We start from the raw sequence: 14,004 nt of genomic DNA, 5'->3' as shown, positions 1-14,004 counted from the left end.
TACAGAAGAGGAACCCTGAGCTTGGGGAACCCATCATGTTATAACAAGCAGTAAGCAAGCCTGATCTTTGTCCCAGAGGATGACAATACTCTCAAGGTTGCTTGCTGAGAAATGGCCCAGGTAAAGAGTAGTCAGGGCCTTGTATTCTTGGCCTTACCCAGCAAGAATATGCAAGGACACTCAGGACCCATGGCAGGTTGTCACTCCAGATACCAGGATGTATCACACATGAATGACTAGGATCTACTTAACTGTAATTTATTCTTTTTTAATTGATAAAATGGCTAGAGAGGAAAGCAAGAGCTAAAGTCCTAAGAAGTGGTATTTGCCAGTAACCAGTCCCATACCTCCATGCCCTGCACTTGTGCAGTGTTTGGGCTCAGCAGCTTAAATCTCTTTACTCCTTAACACTCATTGTAGCCTTTGTCTTGAGAAACACTGATTTTGACCCTTCAGCCTGAGATGGCAAGATATGTTTATGAGTTTATGCAAAGATATTTTTTAGGATTTGGTGATCATCAAGACAGTAAATAAACTTGGTTCAGGAAAGTTTCATAATAGATCTAGGAGTTATTTACATCATAGATCCAGGAATTATTATATAGGTACTAATTTACTAACAGGTCATGGGAGTAAAGAGAGCATAAGGAGAGAGTGAGGGGTCCCTGGTTGACATAAATGGTTAAGCACTGGACTACTTACTGAAAGGCTGGCGGTTCAGACCCACCCAGAGGTGTTTCAGAAGTAAGGCCCAGCAATCTGCTTCCAAAAACCCTATGGAGTACAGTTCTACTCTGCACACATGGGGTCTCCATGAGTCGGAATCAACTTGATGATGACTAATAGGAACAACCACAGGGAAAGAGTGAAGGTGGATCAGAAGAAAACAAGGGCTCAGATCTAAATCAGGGATGATTAGCAAATTGGAAATGTGAAACTCTTTCACTTACGAAAAAGCAAACCCATTGCCGTTGAGTCGATTCCAACTCATAGAGACCCTGTAGGACAGAGCAGAACTGCCCCATAGGGTTTCCAGGAAGCAGCTGGTAGATTCGAACTGCCAACCTTGTGGTTAGCAGCCATAGCTCTTAACCATTGCACCACCAGGACTCCGAATTGGAAATATGGGGCTCTTTCGCTTAGGGAAGTTAAAATTCATTCAGCTGGAAACCAAGAAGAGTAATCACCCTTATTTAGGGATTTAGACCCAGAGACTGTGATAATTTAGTCTCTAGTCTCCTAAAATCATTTGACATTTCATTAAAAGAAAATGATGGCGAATGACCTCCTCCGTTCTGTTATCACCCAGGGTCTGTCGCACGCATCACGGAAGAGCACTTGAAAGTGACAGATACTGACTCAGACGACCATCAAGTTGTGTATATCATGAAGGAAGATCCTGGCGTGGGGCGCCTGCAGATGGTTAAGCGTGACAACCTGGAGCAAATCTCCGTTAAAGGCCCCATCCGAAGTTTCACCCAGGCTGACATTAGCCGAGGTCAGCCAGTTCTCTTCTGCTCACTCAGACTTCCCGGACTCTGCCCACTCAGACTTCCCGGACTCTGCCCACACTAGTAAAACAGGAGTTAAATGCCTGGAAGCCTACAGCAGTAAACTCTACACTCTTTCTTTTGAATAAGAGCTGAGTTATGGCTTCATTTATTCTTTCTTTTCTTCTCAGATTTTTTTATAAAAAAAAAAAACTACCTTTCTTGGCTAAAATGTGTTAATGCTTTGACATAGCGTTTATGAAATTTGAGGCTATTAGGGAGGGAAAAATCATTTCAGTTGCTATGACGTTAAAAAGTGTGAGAGAGAGAGAAAGGAAAAAGAAGTGAGTAGGGATGGATTAAGGTGAAGATTATGCCCTTTCTTAGGTGAGCAACTCATATCTCTTCAACTCCCCAAAGAGCATAAGTTAATGAGCTAAGCAGGAAGGGCATAAATTGGAGCTGCCTGGGGGAAATTACATGGCTCATCCTCCCTCCAGGAAATGCTGATGCAATGCAAAGGCAAAAATGTTAAATGCTTTGTAGTTACTGTACAGTGCTTTCAGGGTGAAAAGTGGAGAAAAAGTTACATACGGGGTGGGGCAGGGGGGAGGTAATCCCAAATCAGATGAGGCTGTGCAATTCCATTTACAGGTGCAAATATGCCCCTGAGGAGCAGAAAGCAGCCCAAGCACTAAGACCTAAAACTGAGAGCAGCCAGATTCTCATTGGGCCCATTCATGCATTAGTGAATGGGGTGAAATGGGCAAAGAGATGTTAATTCCTTAATTATTCCCTGCCATGGTGTCTTCTTTTAAAAAATGAGATCAGGCATATCTTCTCAGGTGTTTGATTATATTTACATTGATAGGTACTTAGAAAATTATTTAAGACACCCAGGCGAAAAGTTCTTAGGCTTTAAAACAATAGCTTCATCTTAAGACAAGAGTTTCTTAGGTTCTACAAAGCAAACTGGCAAGGAGGTCAATTGGCAAGGAGGTAACCTTTACCAATTACATCATCAGTGGAAGTAGACACCAAGTCTGGCATCGCGTAAGTTAAGACCATGAACCCATACTGCCTAGGCTTGAATCTAAGCTGTGCTATTCACTAGTGGGTGGCCTTGCATGAGTTACATAAATTCTGTGCCTCCATTTCCTTACCTGTAAAGTGAGTTGTTGTGATGTTAATATGTTAATATCTTTGACAGCACCTATCAAAGCTCTTATGTACTCTCTACATAAAACAAGTTGCCATCGCATTGATTCCAACTCATGGTGACCCCATGTGTTTCAGAGTAAAACTATACTCCATAGGGTTTTCAATGGCTGTGATCTTGCAGAAGCAGATCACCAGGCCTTTCTTCCTGAAGTGCCCCTGGGTGGATTTGAGCCACCAACCTTTTGGTTAGTAGCTGAGCACTTAATTATTTGTACCACACAGGGCTCCATGCACTTCATAAATGTCAGCTAATAGACACTTTGACAGAAAGCTAATGGAAATGATGCTTTGGGTTAAGAAAACTGTAATTCATTCTACTTTCTTTGGATCCTTTTGACTTCTTTATAGAGTTCCCTCATTTATTCATTTGTTTGTGTGTTTGGTTATAACCTATGTAGATCCAAAAATGATTTAAAGTGGTACTGGGAAATGGGGAGTAAAGAGTTCTGGGTGAATGTGGACTGAAGCTTTGTGTCCTCTTGTCCTTGTGATATGGGTGTATTACAGGGTCCCACCAAGTGATGTGACTGGGGTTGGTACACAGTTACATGTGGGCAGTATTGCTGATTGTGATTCATGAGACTTCCTTAAAGGCTGACCTAAAACCGGTTGTCATTGAGTAGATTCTGACTCATGGCAATCCCATGTGCGTCGCAGTAGAACTGTGCTCCATAGAGTTTTCAGTGACCTGGTAGATCACTGGGACTTCCTTCTGAGGTGCCTCTGTGTAGACTCGAACCTCCAACCTTTTGGTTAGCAGCTGAGCACAGTAATCATTTGCACCACCCAGGGACTCCAAAGGCTGAACTAGGCCTTTCAAAAAGCCTGAACCTCAACTATAAGGGATACAACTGTGGGTGAATATTGTTATGAGTAGGTCATCAGTTATGAGGAAGTTGACAGGGGGAGAGGAAATGAAAACTTTAGATTAAAATGTCAAAAGCAATGTAGAAGCGAGGAAGGCAAATTAATAGCAAATCTGGATTTTCTGTTTTCTTTTTACAGGGCAAGTGGAATACAGTCATGGAAAGGGAGAGTCTGGTGGCAGTTTTGCCTTTAAATTTGATGTGATTGATGGAGAAGGCAATAAATTGACTGACCAGTCATTTTCCATCAGTGTTTCAGGTAAGGGGGCATCGGGTTTCTAATATAAAAATACTGCAGCAGTTCTTAGGTCACTTAGTTTACATTATGCTCAGCTTGAGGCTTGAGCCTTTTCCTTCACCTTGGCAACGTGTAAATCATGTCCTCTCTGTTGTGTGAAATTTTGGCACAAAATCTCTCAGGGACAGGCCTGAAAGTTAGTCTGATCTTACACCTAGGCACCAGGCCTAAAATTGAAAAAAGGGAGCTGAAAAGATCCTTTTCAAATCACTATTTCTGTTATTTTTAGAAGACAGATTCCCACCAGTCATCACCACCAATAAAGGTCTGGTCTTGGATGAGAACTCAGTGAAGAAAATCACCACTCTGCAGCTGTCAGCCACTGACCAGGATAGTGAGCCTGCAGAATTGATCTACAGAGTCACCAAGCTGCCCCAGCTGGGCCACCTGGAACATGCAGCATCACCAGGTAAAGCTTCCATCTCTTGTTGATCAAACCAAAAGTTGGGGCTTAGTAAATGTTGGGGGTAGTCACATCAGCTGTACACATATACCTACAATCTGCCTTGTTGTTAGTTTTCATTGAGTTGGCTCTAACTCATGGTGACCTTATGTATAACACAATGAAATGTTGCCCAATCCTGCACCATCTTCATGATTGTTGATATGTTTGAGTCCATTGTTGCTATTTTGTAGTGCTTTCCAACCTACGGGGGCTCATTTTCCAGCACTATATCAAACAATATTTTGTTGTGATCCATAGAGTTTTCATTGGCTAATTTTCAGAAGTACATCACCAGGTCTTTCCTCATAATCTGTTTTAGTCTAGAAGCTCTAACAAAACCTTCCATGATGGGTGACCCTGCTGGTGTTTGAAATACTGGTGGCATAGTTTCCAGCATCATAGCAACATGCAACCCACCACAGTATGACAAACGGACAGACGGGTGGTGAAGAATCTGCCCTAATTAGTATTTATCTCCTGTATCCCAGTGTTTACCATTGTCTATATTATAATGCTTGGCACACAGTACATGCTCAATAATGTCTTGTTGAAAGTTGAAAAAAAAAATCACAATTTTATATAAGCAATCTTGTTTCCACAGCTAGATTGTCAATTCCTTTAGGGCAGGCATTGTACCCTGTTATTCTTTTATACCCTCTTTAGAACCTGGCACAGTATGCTTAAAAATGTGTGCTTAACATTCAGCTCAACAAAAGCAAGTAAGCATGTATATTGAATAAGGTTCTATATACCGGGGAAAGAAAGATAAATGAGATACAATCCTCGCTTTCTGGAGCCTCATAGTCTGTTGGGTGAAATAAGGAACCTGTGCAAATTACCACAACTGAGGAAAGAATATGGCAAGTATTCTAAGAGATAGAAACGTGGTGTTATAGGAGTTCAAAAGTGGGAGAGGCTACATCACATTGGGAGCGTACACTAAGGTAGCAGCTAAGAGTACCCTTGATAGCTCCATAGACAGATGCACCTAAGGGACCGAATTGCAGGTCTAAGGGCTGTGGGGACCATGGTCTCAGGGAACCTTTAGCTCAATTGGCATACAAAGTTTATAAAGAGTATGTTCTACATTCTACTTTGGTAGTAGTGTCTGGGGTCTTAAAAGCCTGTGAGCAGCCACTTAGGATACTCCACTTGTCTCACCCCTTTGAGAGCAAGGAAGAATGAAGAAAACTAAAGACCTAAGGGAAAGATTAGTCTAAAAGACTAAGGGACCACATCTACCACAGCCTCCACCAGACTGAGTCCAGTACAACTTGATAGTGCCCAGCCACTACCACTGACTGCTCTGACAGGGATCACAATAGAGGGTCCCAAAGAGAGCTGGAGAAAAATGTAGAACAAAATTCCAACTCAAAAAGAAAGACCATACTTGCTGGCCTGACAGAGACTGGAGAACCCTGAAAGTATGGCTCTTGGATACCCTTTTAGCTCAGTAATGAAGTCACTCCTGAGGTTCACCCTTCAGCCAAAGATTGAATAGTCACATGGAACAAAAAAAGACTAAAGGGGCACACCAGCCCTGGGGCAGGAGCTGGAAGGTAGGAGGGAACAGGACAGCTGGTAATAGGGAACCCAGGGTTGAGAAGGGAGAGTATTGACCTGTTGTGGGATTGTTAACCAATGTCATACAACAATGTATGTACTGTTTGGTGAGAAACTAGTTTATTCTGTAAACCTCCAACTAAAGTTCAATTAAAAAAAACAGTGCCCTTGGAAGACAGACTTTGGGCCAACTATAACTGTGTGATTTCCAGTGATGGAAACAGCATACAGGGCACGCTGAAAAAAAAAAAAAAAAAAAGAGTGGACCAGTTTAGCTGAAGCATATAATCTGAAACAGTAGGAAATAGGGCTTGACAGGTAAATGGAGATTTTACAGGAGGTCTTCAAAGCTGGGATAAGTAATCTCTACTTAATTCAATAGGCAAAGAAAGTCACTACAGAATTTTGAGCAGGGAAGAGAAGCGAAATTCATCAGGTAATGTCCAACAGGATGAACTGAAGGAAAGGAAAAGGAAACAGTGACAGTGGTTAGAAAATTTTTACATTTAACTAGATTATAGATAGTGACGCTTGTCCTAGGGAGGCAGTATTGTGAATGGTAATATGAGAATAATGTAAGTAATAATACCTGGTACCTGTTGTCATCAGTTGCTGTCAAGTAAGCTATGACTCATGCAGACCTTATGTATAACAGAATGAAACATTGGCCCATCATGTACCATCTTCATGATTGCTGGTATCTTTGGGTACGTTGTTGTGGCTATTGTGTCCCCAATGGTATTTCTTTCTTTCATTTTTTTTTATTGTGCTTTAAATGCAAGTTTACAAATCAAGTCAGTCTCTCATACAAAAATTTATATACACCTTGCTGTGTACTCGTAGTTGCTCTCCCCTTAATGAGACAGCCTACTCCTTCTCTCCACCCTGTATTCCCTGTGTCCATTCAGCCAGTTCTGTCCTCCTCTGCCTCCTCATCTCCCCTCCAGGCAGGAGCTGCCCGTGTAGTCTCATGTGTCTACTTGAGCCAAGAAGCTCACTCCTCACCAGCATCATTTCCTATCTTATAGTCCAGTCCAATCCCTGTCTGAAGAGTTAGCTTTGGGAATCATTCCAGTCTCGGGCTAACAGAAGGTCTGGGAACCACGATCTCTGGGGTCCTTCCAGTCTCAGTCAGACCATTAAGTCTGGTCTTTTTACGAAAATTTGAGAGCTGTATCCCACTGGCCTCCTGCTCCATCTGGGATTCTCTGTTGTGTTCCCTGTCAGGGCAGCCATCGGTTGTAGCCGGGCAACCATCTAGTTCTTCTGGTCTCAGGCTGATATACTCTTTGATTTATGTGGCCTTTCTGTCTCTTGGGCTCATAATTACCTTGTGTCTTTGGTGTTCTTCATTCTCTTTTGCTTCAGGTGGGTTGGGACCAATTAATGCATCTTAGATGGCCGTGTGCTAGCGTTTAAGACCCCAGGCGCCACTCACCAAAGTGGGATGCAGAATGTTTTCTTAATAGATTTTATTATGCCAGTTGACCTAGATGTCCCCTGAAACCATGGTCCCTAGACCCACACCCCTGCTACTCTGGCCTTCCTTCGAAGTGTTCAGTTTATTTAGGAAACTGCTTTGCTTTTGCTTTAGCCCTGTTGTGCTGACCTCTCCTGTATTGTGTGCTGTCTTTCCCTTCACATAAAATACTTCTTATCTACTATCTAATTAGTGAATACCCCTCTCCCTCCTTCCTTCCCCACCTTCATAACCATCAAAGAATATTTTCTCCTGTGTTTAAACTATTTCTTGAATTCTTATAATAGTGGTCTCATACAATGTTTGTCCTTTTGCAACTGACTAATTTCCCTCAGCATAATGCCTTCCAGATTCCTCCATGTTATGAAATGTTTCACAGATTCATCAATGTTCTTTATTGATGTGTAGTATTCCATTGTGTGAATATACCATAATTTATCCATTCATCTGTTGATGGGCACCTTGGTTGCTTCCAACTTTTTGCTATTGTAAACAGTGCTGCAATAAACATGGGTGTGCATATATCTGTTCGTGTAAAGGCTCTTATTTCTCTAGGATATATTCCAAGGAGTGGGATTGCTGGATCGTATGGTAGTTCTATTTCTAGCTTTTTAAGGAAGTGCCAAATCGATTTCCAAAGTGGTTGTACCATTTTACATTCCCACCTGCAGTGTATAAGTGTTCCTTTTCAGTGGTATTTCAAGTGCCTTCCAACTCGGGGGCCTCATCTTCTAGCACTATATCAGACAGTATTCTGTTGTGATTCGTAAGGTTTTCATTGGCTAATTTTTGGAAGTATATCACCAGGCCTTTCTTCCTAGTTTGTCTCGGTCTGGAAGCTTGGCTGGAACCTGTCCACCGTGGGTGACCCTGCTAGTATTTGAACTACCAGTGGCATAGCTTTCAGCTATCATAACAACACACAAACCACCATAGTACAACAAACTAACATACAAGTGGTGGACCTGGTACTTTGTTATTGTTGTTAGGTGTCATCAAGTCAGTTTCAACTCATAACAACCCAGTGTATGGCAGAACAGAACACGTCCCAATCCGGCGCTATCTTCCCAACTGTTGCTATGTTTGAGTCCATTGTTGCAGGTACTATGTTAATCCATCTTGTTGAGGGTCTTCCTCTTTCTCATTGAGCCTTTACTTTACCAGGCATGATGTCCTTTTCCAGGGACTGATCCCTCCTGATAACATGTCCAAAATCCATAAGATGAAGTCTCATCATCTTTGCTTCTAAGGAGCATTCTGTCTGTACTTTTTCCAAGACAGGTTTGCTCATTCTTCTGGCAGTCCATGGTATTTTCAATATTCTTTGCCAACTCCATAATTCAAATGCATCAATTCTTCTTCAGTATCCCTTATTCATTGTCCAGCTTTTGCATGTATATGAGGCAACTGAAAATACCATGGCTTGTGTTGGACTCACCTTAGTCCTCAAAGTGACATCTTTGCTTTTTTAACACTTTAAAGAGGTCTTTTGCAGCGTATTTGCCCAGTACAATACGTTATTTGATTTCTTAACTGCTGCTTCCATGGGCATTGATTATGGATCCAAGTAAAATGAAATCCTTGACAGCTTCAATATTTTCTCCATTTATCATGATGTTGTTTATTGGTCCAGTTGTGAGGAAGAAGGATCTAGTGATCTACTTCTGAAAAAATTGGCCAGTGAAAACCTTACTAATGACAGCAGACCTGGTACCTAGTAAGGAGTAAATATAAACATTCACTGGTTGAATGAATGAAGGAAGGAATTTCAGAGGGTGAACCTAAGGAAGTTGGCAGCTGAATGGATGTGAGGGACAAGAGATACTTGCTGAATAAACAGTCTAAAGGTAGAATTGCCTTTATTTCTTGCAGCCAAGAGGTAGTGACAGCTTGCTGGAGATTTAGATCTTCGCTGCTTTTGTTTTGATTTTGGGTTATGGAGTTTTCATCCATTCAACCAGGGACATAGCAAAGCAGGGGGAGTACTTGCCCTTATGGTACTCATTTTCTAATGCAGGGAGTCAGACAATAAGCAAACAGACAGGTATATCATATGTCAGATGGTGATGAGTGTGGGGGAGAGAAATAATGACAGGTATTGAAATGTATACAGGGAGCAAGAGGATGATGGAGGGCCTCCCAAATAATAAGACTGAACAGAGATCTGAAGCAAGAGAGGGAGCCAGCCATGCTGAAATCTAAGGAAAGGGTGTCACAGAGGGGTGTAAACATCATGAGGTGGGAAGGCGCCAAGCTTATCATGTTCAAGATAAAGCTAGGAGACCAGTGTGGCTACAGCAGACTGAATGAGGGAATCAATGGGTGGAGATGAGCTGGTGGAGGACGTAAGGAAGGCAAATCACATGAATTCAGAGTGATGATGGAGGAGGGGGGTTGTATGTGTATGCTAGAAGGTGTGGGAGGGATGGATGGAGGTGGCTAAAAGCCCTCATGCAGATAAAATAGGTGGCTTATGCTTTAGTCCCAGAGTTCCTGAGGGAAATATGTAGATCAGCACCCCCAAGACCTTGGCTGCATGAGATATTTGATAACTAATTCATGAGCTAATTGCTCCTGCCAGAATTCTGTCAGGATGCTGGTTGTATTTCGCCAAAGATAAAAGCAGACTCTTGGCTGTTGTGTTAGACAACTGCTTGTACGCCGCACAGAGATTTAAAAAGCTCTGAGCTTCATGCAAAGCACTGCCAGTTACCCACCTGCTGGGAGGTCAAAGTCTTCCTTCTTCTCTGACCCAGGCTGTCGTAGAGTCCTATGTCAGGCTGCTCCAAATCTGCTTTTTCTGTTTTCACAACTCTTAGCCTTCTCTGGGCTTGGAACCTGGTTGCTAAGGTCAGGCTAGCTTTGTTTAGACCATTGTGCTTTACCTCCCACCACAGTTTGCCATGGAGTTAACTCTGACTCATAGCAACCCCAAGTGTTAGAGTAGAACTGTGCTCCACAGGGTTTTCAATGGCTGATTTTTTGGAAGTAGATTGCCAGGCCTTTTTCTGAGGTACCTCTGGGTGAACTTGAATCTTTAACCTTTTGGTTCACAGCTGAGCGTGTTAACTGTTGCACCAGGCAGGGGCTGGTCTCCCAGGACAATACCCTCCAAAAATGAAGGGACAAACTGGGACCCAGTTACCTGACTGCTGGTTTCTTCACCTGCCCTTTCAAACAGACTTGGCTTCCCAATCCATGTCTTCTCCCATCCCCACCAATTTTTCTCAATCTGCTTGTTTTCCAGTTACTCTAAGTAGAGCAGATATGAGCATCCAGGCCCCCTCCCCTTTACTCATTGCCAGTAGGGCAGGACTTCCTGTTTCTCCTTACCACCAACCCCACGCTGACTGCTTTCTGTTCTGTTTTGCCAGAATGCTCTCCTTTCCTATCTACCCCAAATAAAAATATTTTCATGAGTCTGATTCTTTTTAAAAGTCAAAGAGCTCCCTCTATAAGAAGTACATGTTGATTATGCATCATCCTCTCTTAAGGCAGCTAGCTACTGTTTAGAGAAAAGCAGGAGCCCCCACTCTGTTTGTCTCAGTGGGTGAGAATGTGTCTACCAGGAGTTGGGGTGGACTAGATGCCTCTATGGAATTATTATTTGCCACCAGTACTTGTAGGCATGCTCTTAGATGGTTAACTGTGAAGTGGACTTATTTTCATGCTGTCTTTCTTGGTCAACTGATTGAAATTGATTTTGCTCTTTAGCGAGACAGAGAAGGTGTGGCAGATCTCTTTTCTTCCCCTGAAGAAAAGTAGGGAACCATATACCTGTGAACCGTGTAGAAGACAAGCATGAGCCTCCTACCACTGAGGAGAATTTAACTTGAGAGTCCAGTTCCTACACTGGTTGTCCTTTCAAGGATGAAAGACCACACACTCACCTCAGGGTCCCCCCCAACCCTCAGGCCCTAAAGACCCTTTTTCTTGGGAGATAAGACTAAGGAGTTATATTAATTAGGATATAGACTAAATTGCTGGGACAAAGAGACACCAAAATATAGTAGCTTTAAGCAGATAGAGGTTGATTTTCTCTCACAGAACAATCTAGAGGCAGGTGGTTTAAAGGCATCAGGTACCTCAGCAGTCCTCAACCTGAGGTTTCCATCTCTGGTCCAAGGTGGATGCTGTAGTGGTTGTCATCCCCAATCCATCTGGAAAGGAGGAAAGGTCAGGAGAGCCTACATCCATTTCTCTTATAGGGGCATTACTGGAAGAATTACAGCCAGAATGCACCTTAGAAGTGAGAATGGCAAGACTTTGTCTCGCATACTTTGGACATGTTATCAGGAGGAACCAGTCCCTGGAGAAGGACATCATGGTTGGTAAAGTAGAGGGCTAGCAAAAAAGAGGAAGATTCTCAACAAAATGGATTGACACAGTGGCTTCAACAGTGGGCTCAAGCATAGCAACCATTGTGAGGATGGTGCAGGACCAGGCAGTGTTTCATTCTGTTGTATATAGGATTGCTGTGAGTCAAAACTGACACAACACCACCTAACATAACAACAACTGGAAGAACACACATTGCTTTTTATCACATCCCAATAGCAAGAACATAGCCACACAAAGCTGTGAGGTGGCTGGGACACATGGGCTCTATCTAAGGAGCCAAGTACCAAAAAAAAAAAAAAAAAAACTAGTTGCCATCAAGTCGATTTTGACTTGTAGCAACCCTATAGGACAGAGTAGAACTGCCCCATAGGGTTTCCAAGGAGTGGCTGGTGAATTCAAACTGCTGACCTTTTTGTTAGCAGCCGTAGATCGCTGTAACTCTCAACCACTGCACCACCAGGGCTCCAAGTACTTAACTAAAATTTAGAAGTTCTTATTATTACAGAAGAGGAGGGGTAATATTAGAATATAGCAATCTCCAATATAGCACCGGTTCTCTACTAAGAATGGGATTATTTGGCTGTCACCCTCAGGGGGCAGGTTGTCACACCAACTGAGATGGGGGAAGGTGGCTAAGCAAGCATTTAGGGGGCAGAGACAGAGATGCTAAACACTCTGTAATGAGTGAGTAAATCCTGAACAAAGTAATTACCCTGCTTAAAAGGCCAGTCATGCACTCATTGAGAAACAGTGAACTATGTCATCTAGTCCAAAATCTGAATCTTTCCCTTGATTTCAATTTTTATTCCCAATAGAACATGTTGATATCAGCACTGTTCTATTAAACAACCATCCACAAAATTTTCAACATCTTACCTATTTAAATCCCATACCTGTATGTTTCAGGAAGAGTTAGATAGCTACTGCTTCCAGGAATATGTCAAAGACGACTCCCTCATGCTAGAGCCCCCTCACCAATTACAACAGACCTTCTTCAAAACCTGAAGTACACATAATTGCCTCTTGGCCAAGATCCTCTGTGGTCAGTCAGAATTAAGAGAAACTAGCCCTGGTGGCACAGTGGTTAAGAGCTCAGCTGCTAATCAAAAGGTTGGCAGCTTGAATCCACCAGCCACTCCTTAGAAACCCTATGGGGCAGTTCTACTCTGTTCTATATGATCACTATGAGTCGGAATCTACTCGAAGGCAACAGGCTTGTATAAGGTCGCTTTGAGTGGGAATCGACTTGACGGCAGTGGGTTTGTTTGTTTGGTTTTGATCCTACCTAACTCATAGTTACCCCTGTGAGTTGGAATCAACTCAGTGACATGCAACAACATCTTGCCTAAATACATTTAGATATCCATTAAGAGGCCTTTTACTGGTGGGCAACCAAGCAGCTCCTTCTCATATCAATAAGTAAGACAGCCTTGACTGGTTTCCTTTCCCTGTCAAGGCACACTGAAAGATGTTTAGTCTTCATGTAAGGTAAAAGTGCAGTAGGGAGCCTCCTCTCCACTTTTGGCCAACTGGTAATGACTGTCTTACATGCTAGCCGTAACACTTATCAGCACAGCAATACCCATATGAAACATTATTTTTGATCAACAGATATAAGTAGTTTTCTTATTAGTATACCCACTCAATTTTCCTTATTAAAAATACTGCATGTACACCAATGTTCATGATAGCATTATTCACAATAGCCAAAAGATGGAAACAATTCAACTGTCCATCAACAGATGAATAAATAAAATGTGGTACATATATATGGAATATTCCTTAGCTGTAAAGAGAAATAAAGTTCTAATACATGTACAACATAAATGAGTCTTGAAAACAGTATGCTGAGTGAAATTAGACACAAAAGAACAAATGTTGTATGATCCCACTAATATGAAGTATCTAGAATAAACAAACTCATAGAGACCAAAGTTTATTGGTGGTTACCAGGGACTGAAAGGTGGAAAGGATGGGAGTTACTGCTGAAGGGGTACTGAGTTTCTGATTGAAATGATGTGAAATGTTTGGAAATGGATAGTGGTGATGGGAACACAACATGGTGAGTGTAATTAATGTCGTTAAATTGAACTCTAAAAAAATAGTTAAGATAGAGTTGTGTATTGAATTGTGTCTCCCTAAAATATGGGTTGTAAATCCTGACCTCTTTGTGGTTATAATCCCATTTGGGAATGGGTTACTTTGTTATGTTAATGGACAGGATTAGTATAGGGTGTGTCTTGCGTCAATTTCTGTAAGAGTTTAAACAAGCAAGATAGAGAAACAGAGATGGGGAAGAG

The 14,004-nt window shown here is 42.2% G+C and overlaps 1 protein-coding gene across 4 annotated transcripts in view; it reads left to right on the top strand.

Moving 5' to 3' along the window:
- Positions 1–14,004, top strand: part of FRAS1 (Fraser extracellular matrix complex subunit 1) — a 532,476-nt gene that overhangs the window by 422,596 nt on the left and 95,876 nt on the right. For all 4 annotated transcript variants that reach the window (XM_049885934.1, XM_049885933.1, XM_049885936.1 and 1 more), the window contains 3 exons: positions 1,310–1,498; positions 3,717–3,836; positions 4,105–4,284. In XM_049885934.1, coding sequence (XP_049741891.1) covers positions 1,310–1,498; positions 3,717–3,836; positions 4,105–4,284 — 489 coding nt within the window. The remainder of the gene's footprint in view (positions 1–1,309; positions 1,499–3,716; positions 3,837–4,104; positions 4,285–14,004) is intronic.

This window comes from Elephas maximus, chromosome 5 (assembly GCF_024166365.1).
Source record: "Elephas maximus indicus isolate mEleMax1 chromosome 5, mEleMax1 primary haplotype, whole genome shotgun sequence".
Classification (NCBI taxonomy): Eukaryota; Metazoa; Chordata; class Mammalia; order Proboscidea; family Elephantidae; genus Elephas; species Elephas maximus.
The sequence above is the reverse complement of the archived record's forward strand: the minus strand, read 5'-3'. Positions and strand labels throughout refer to the sequence as shown.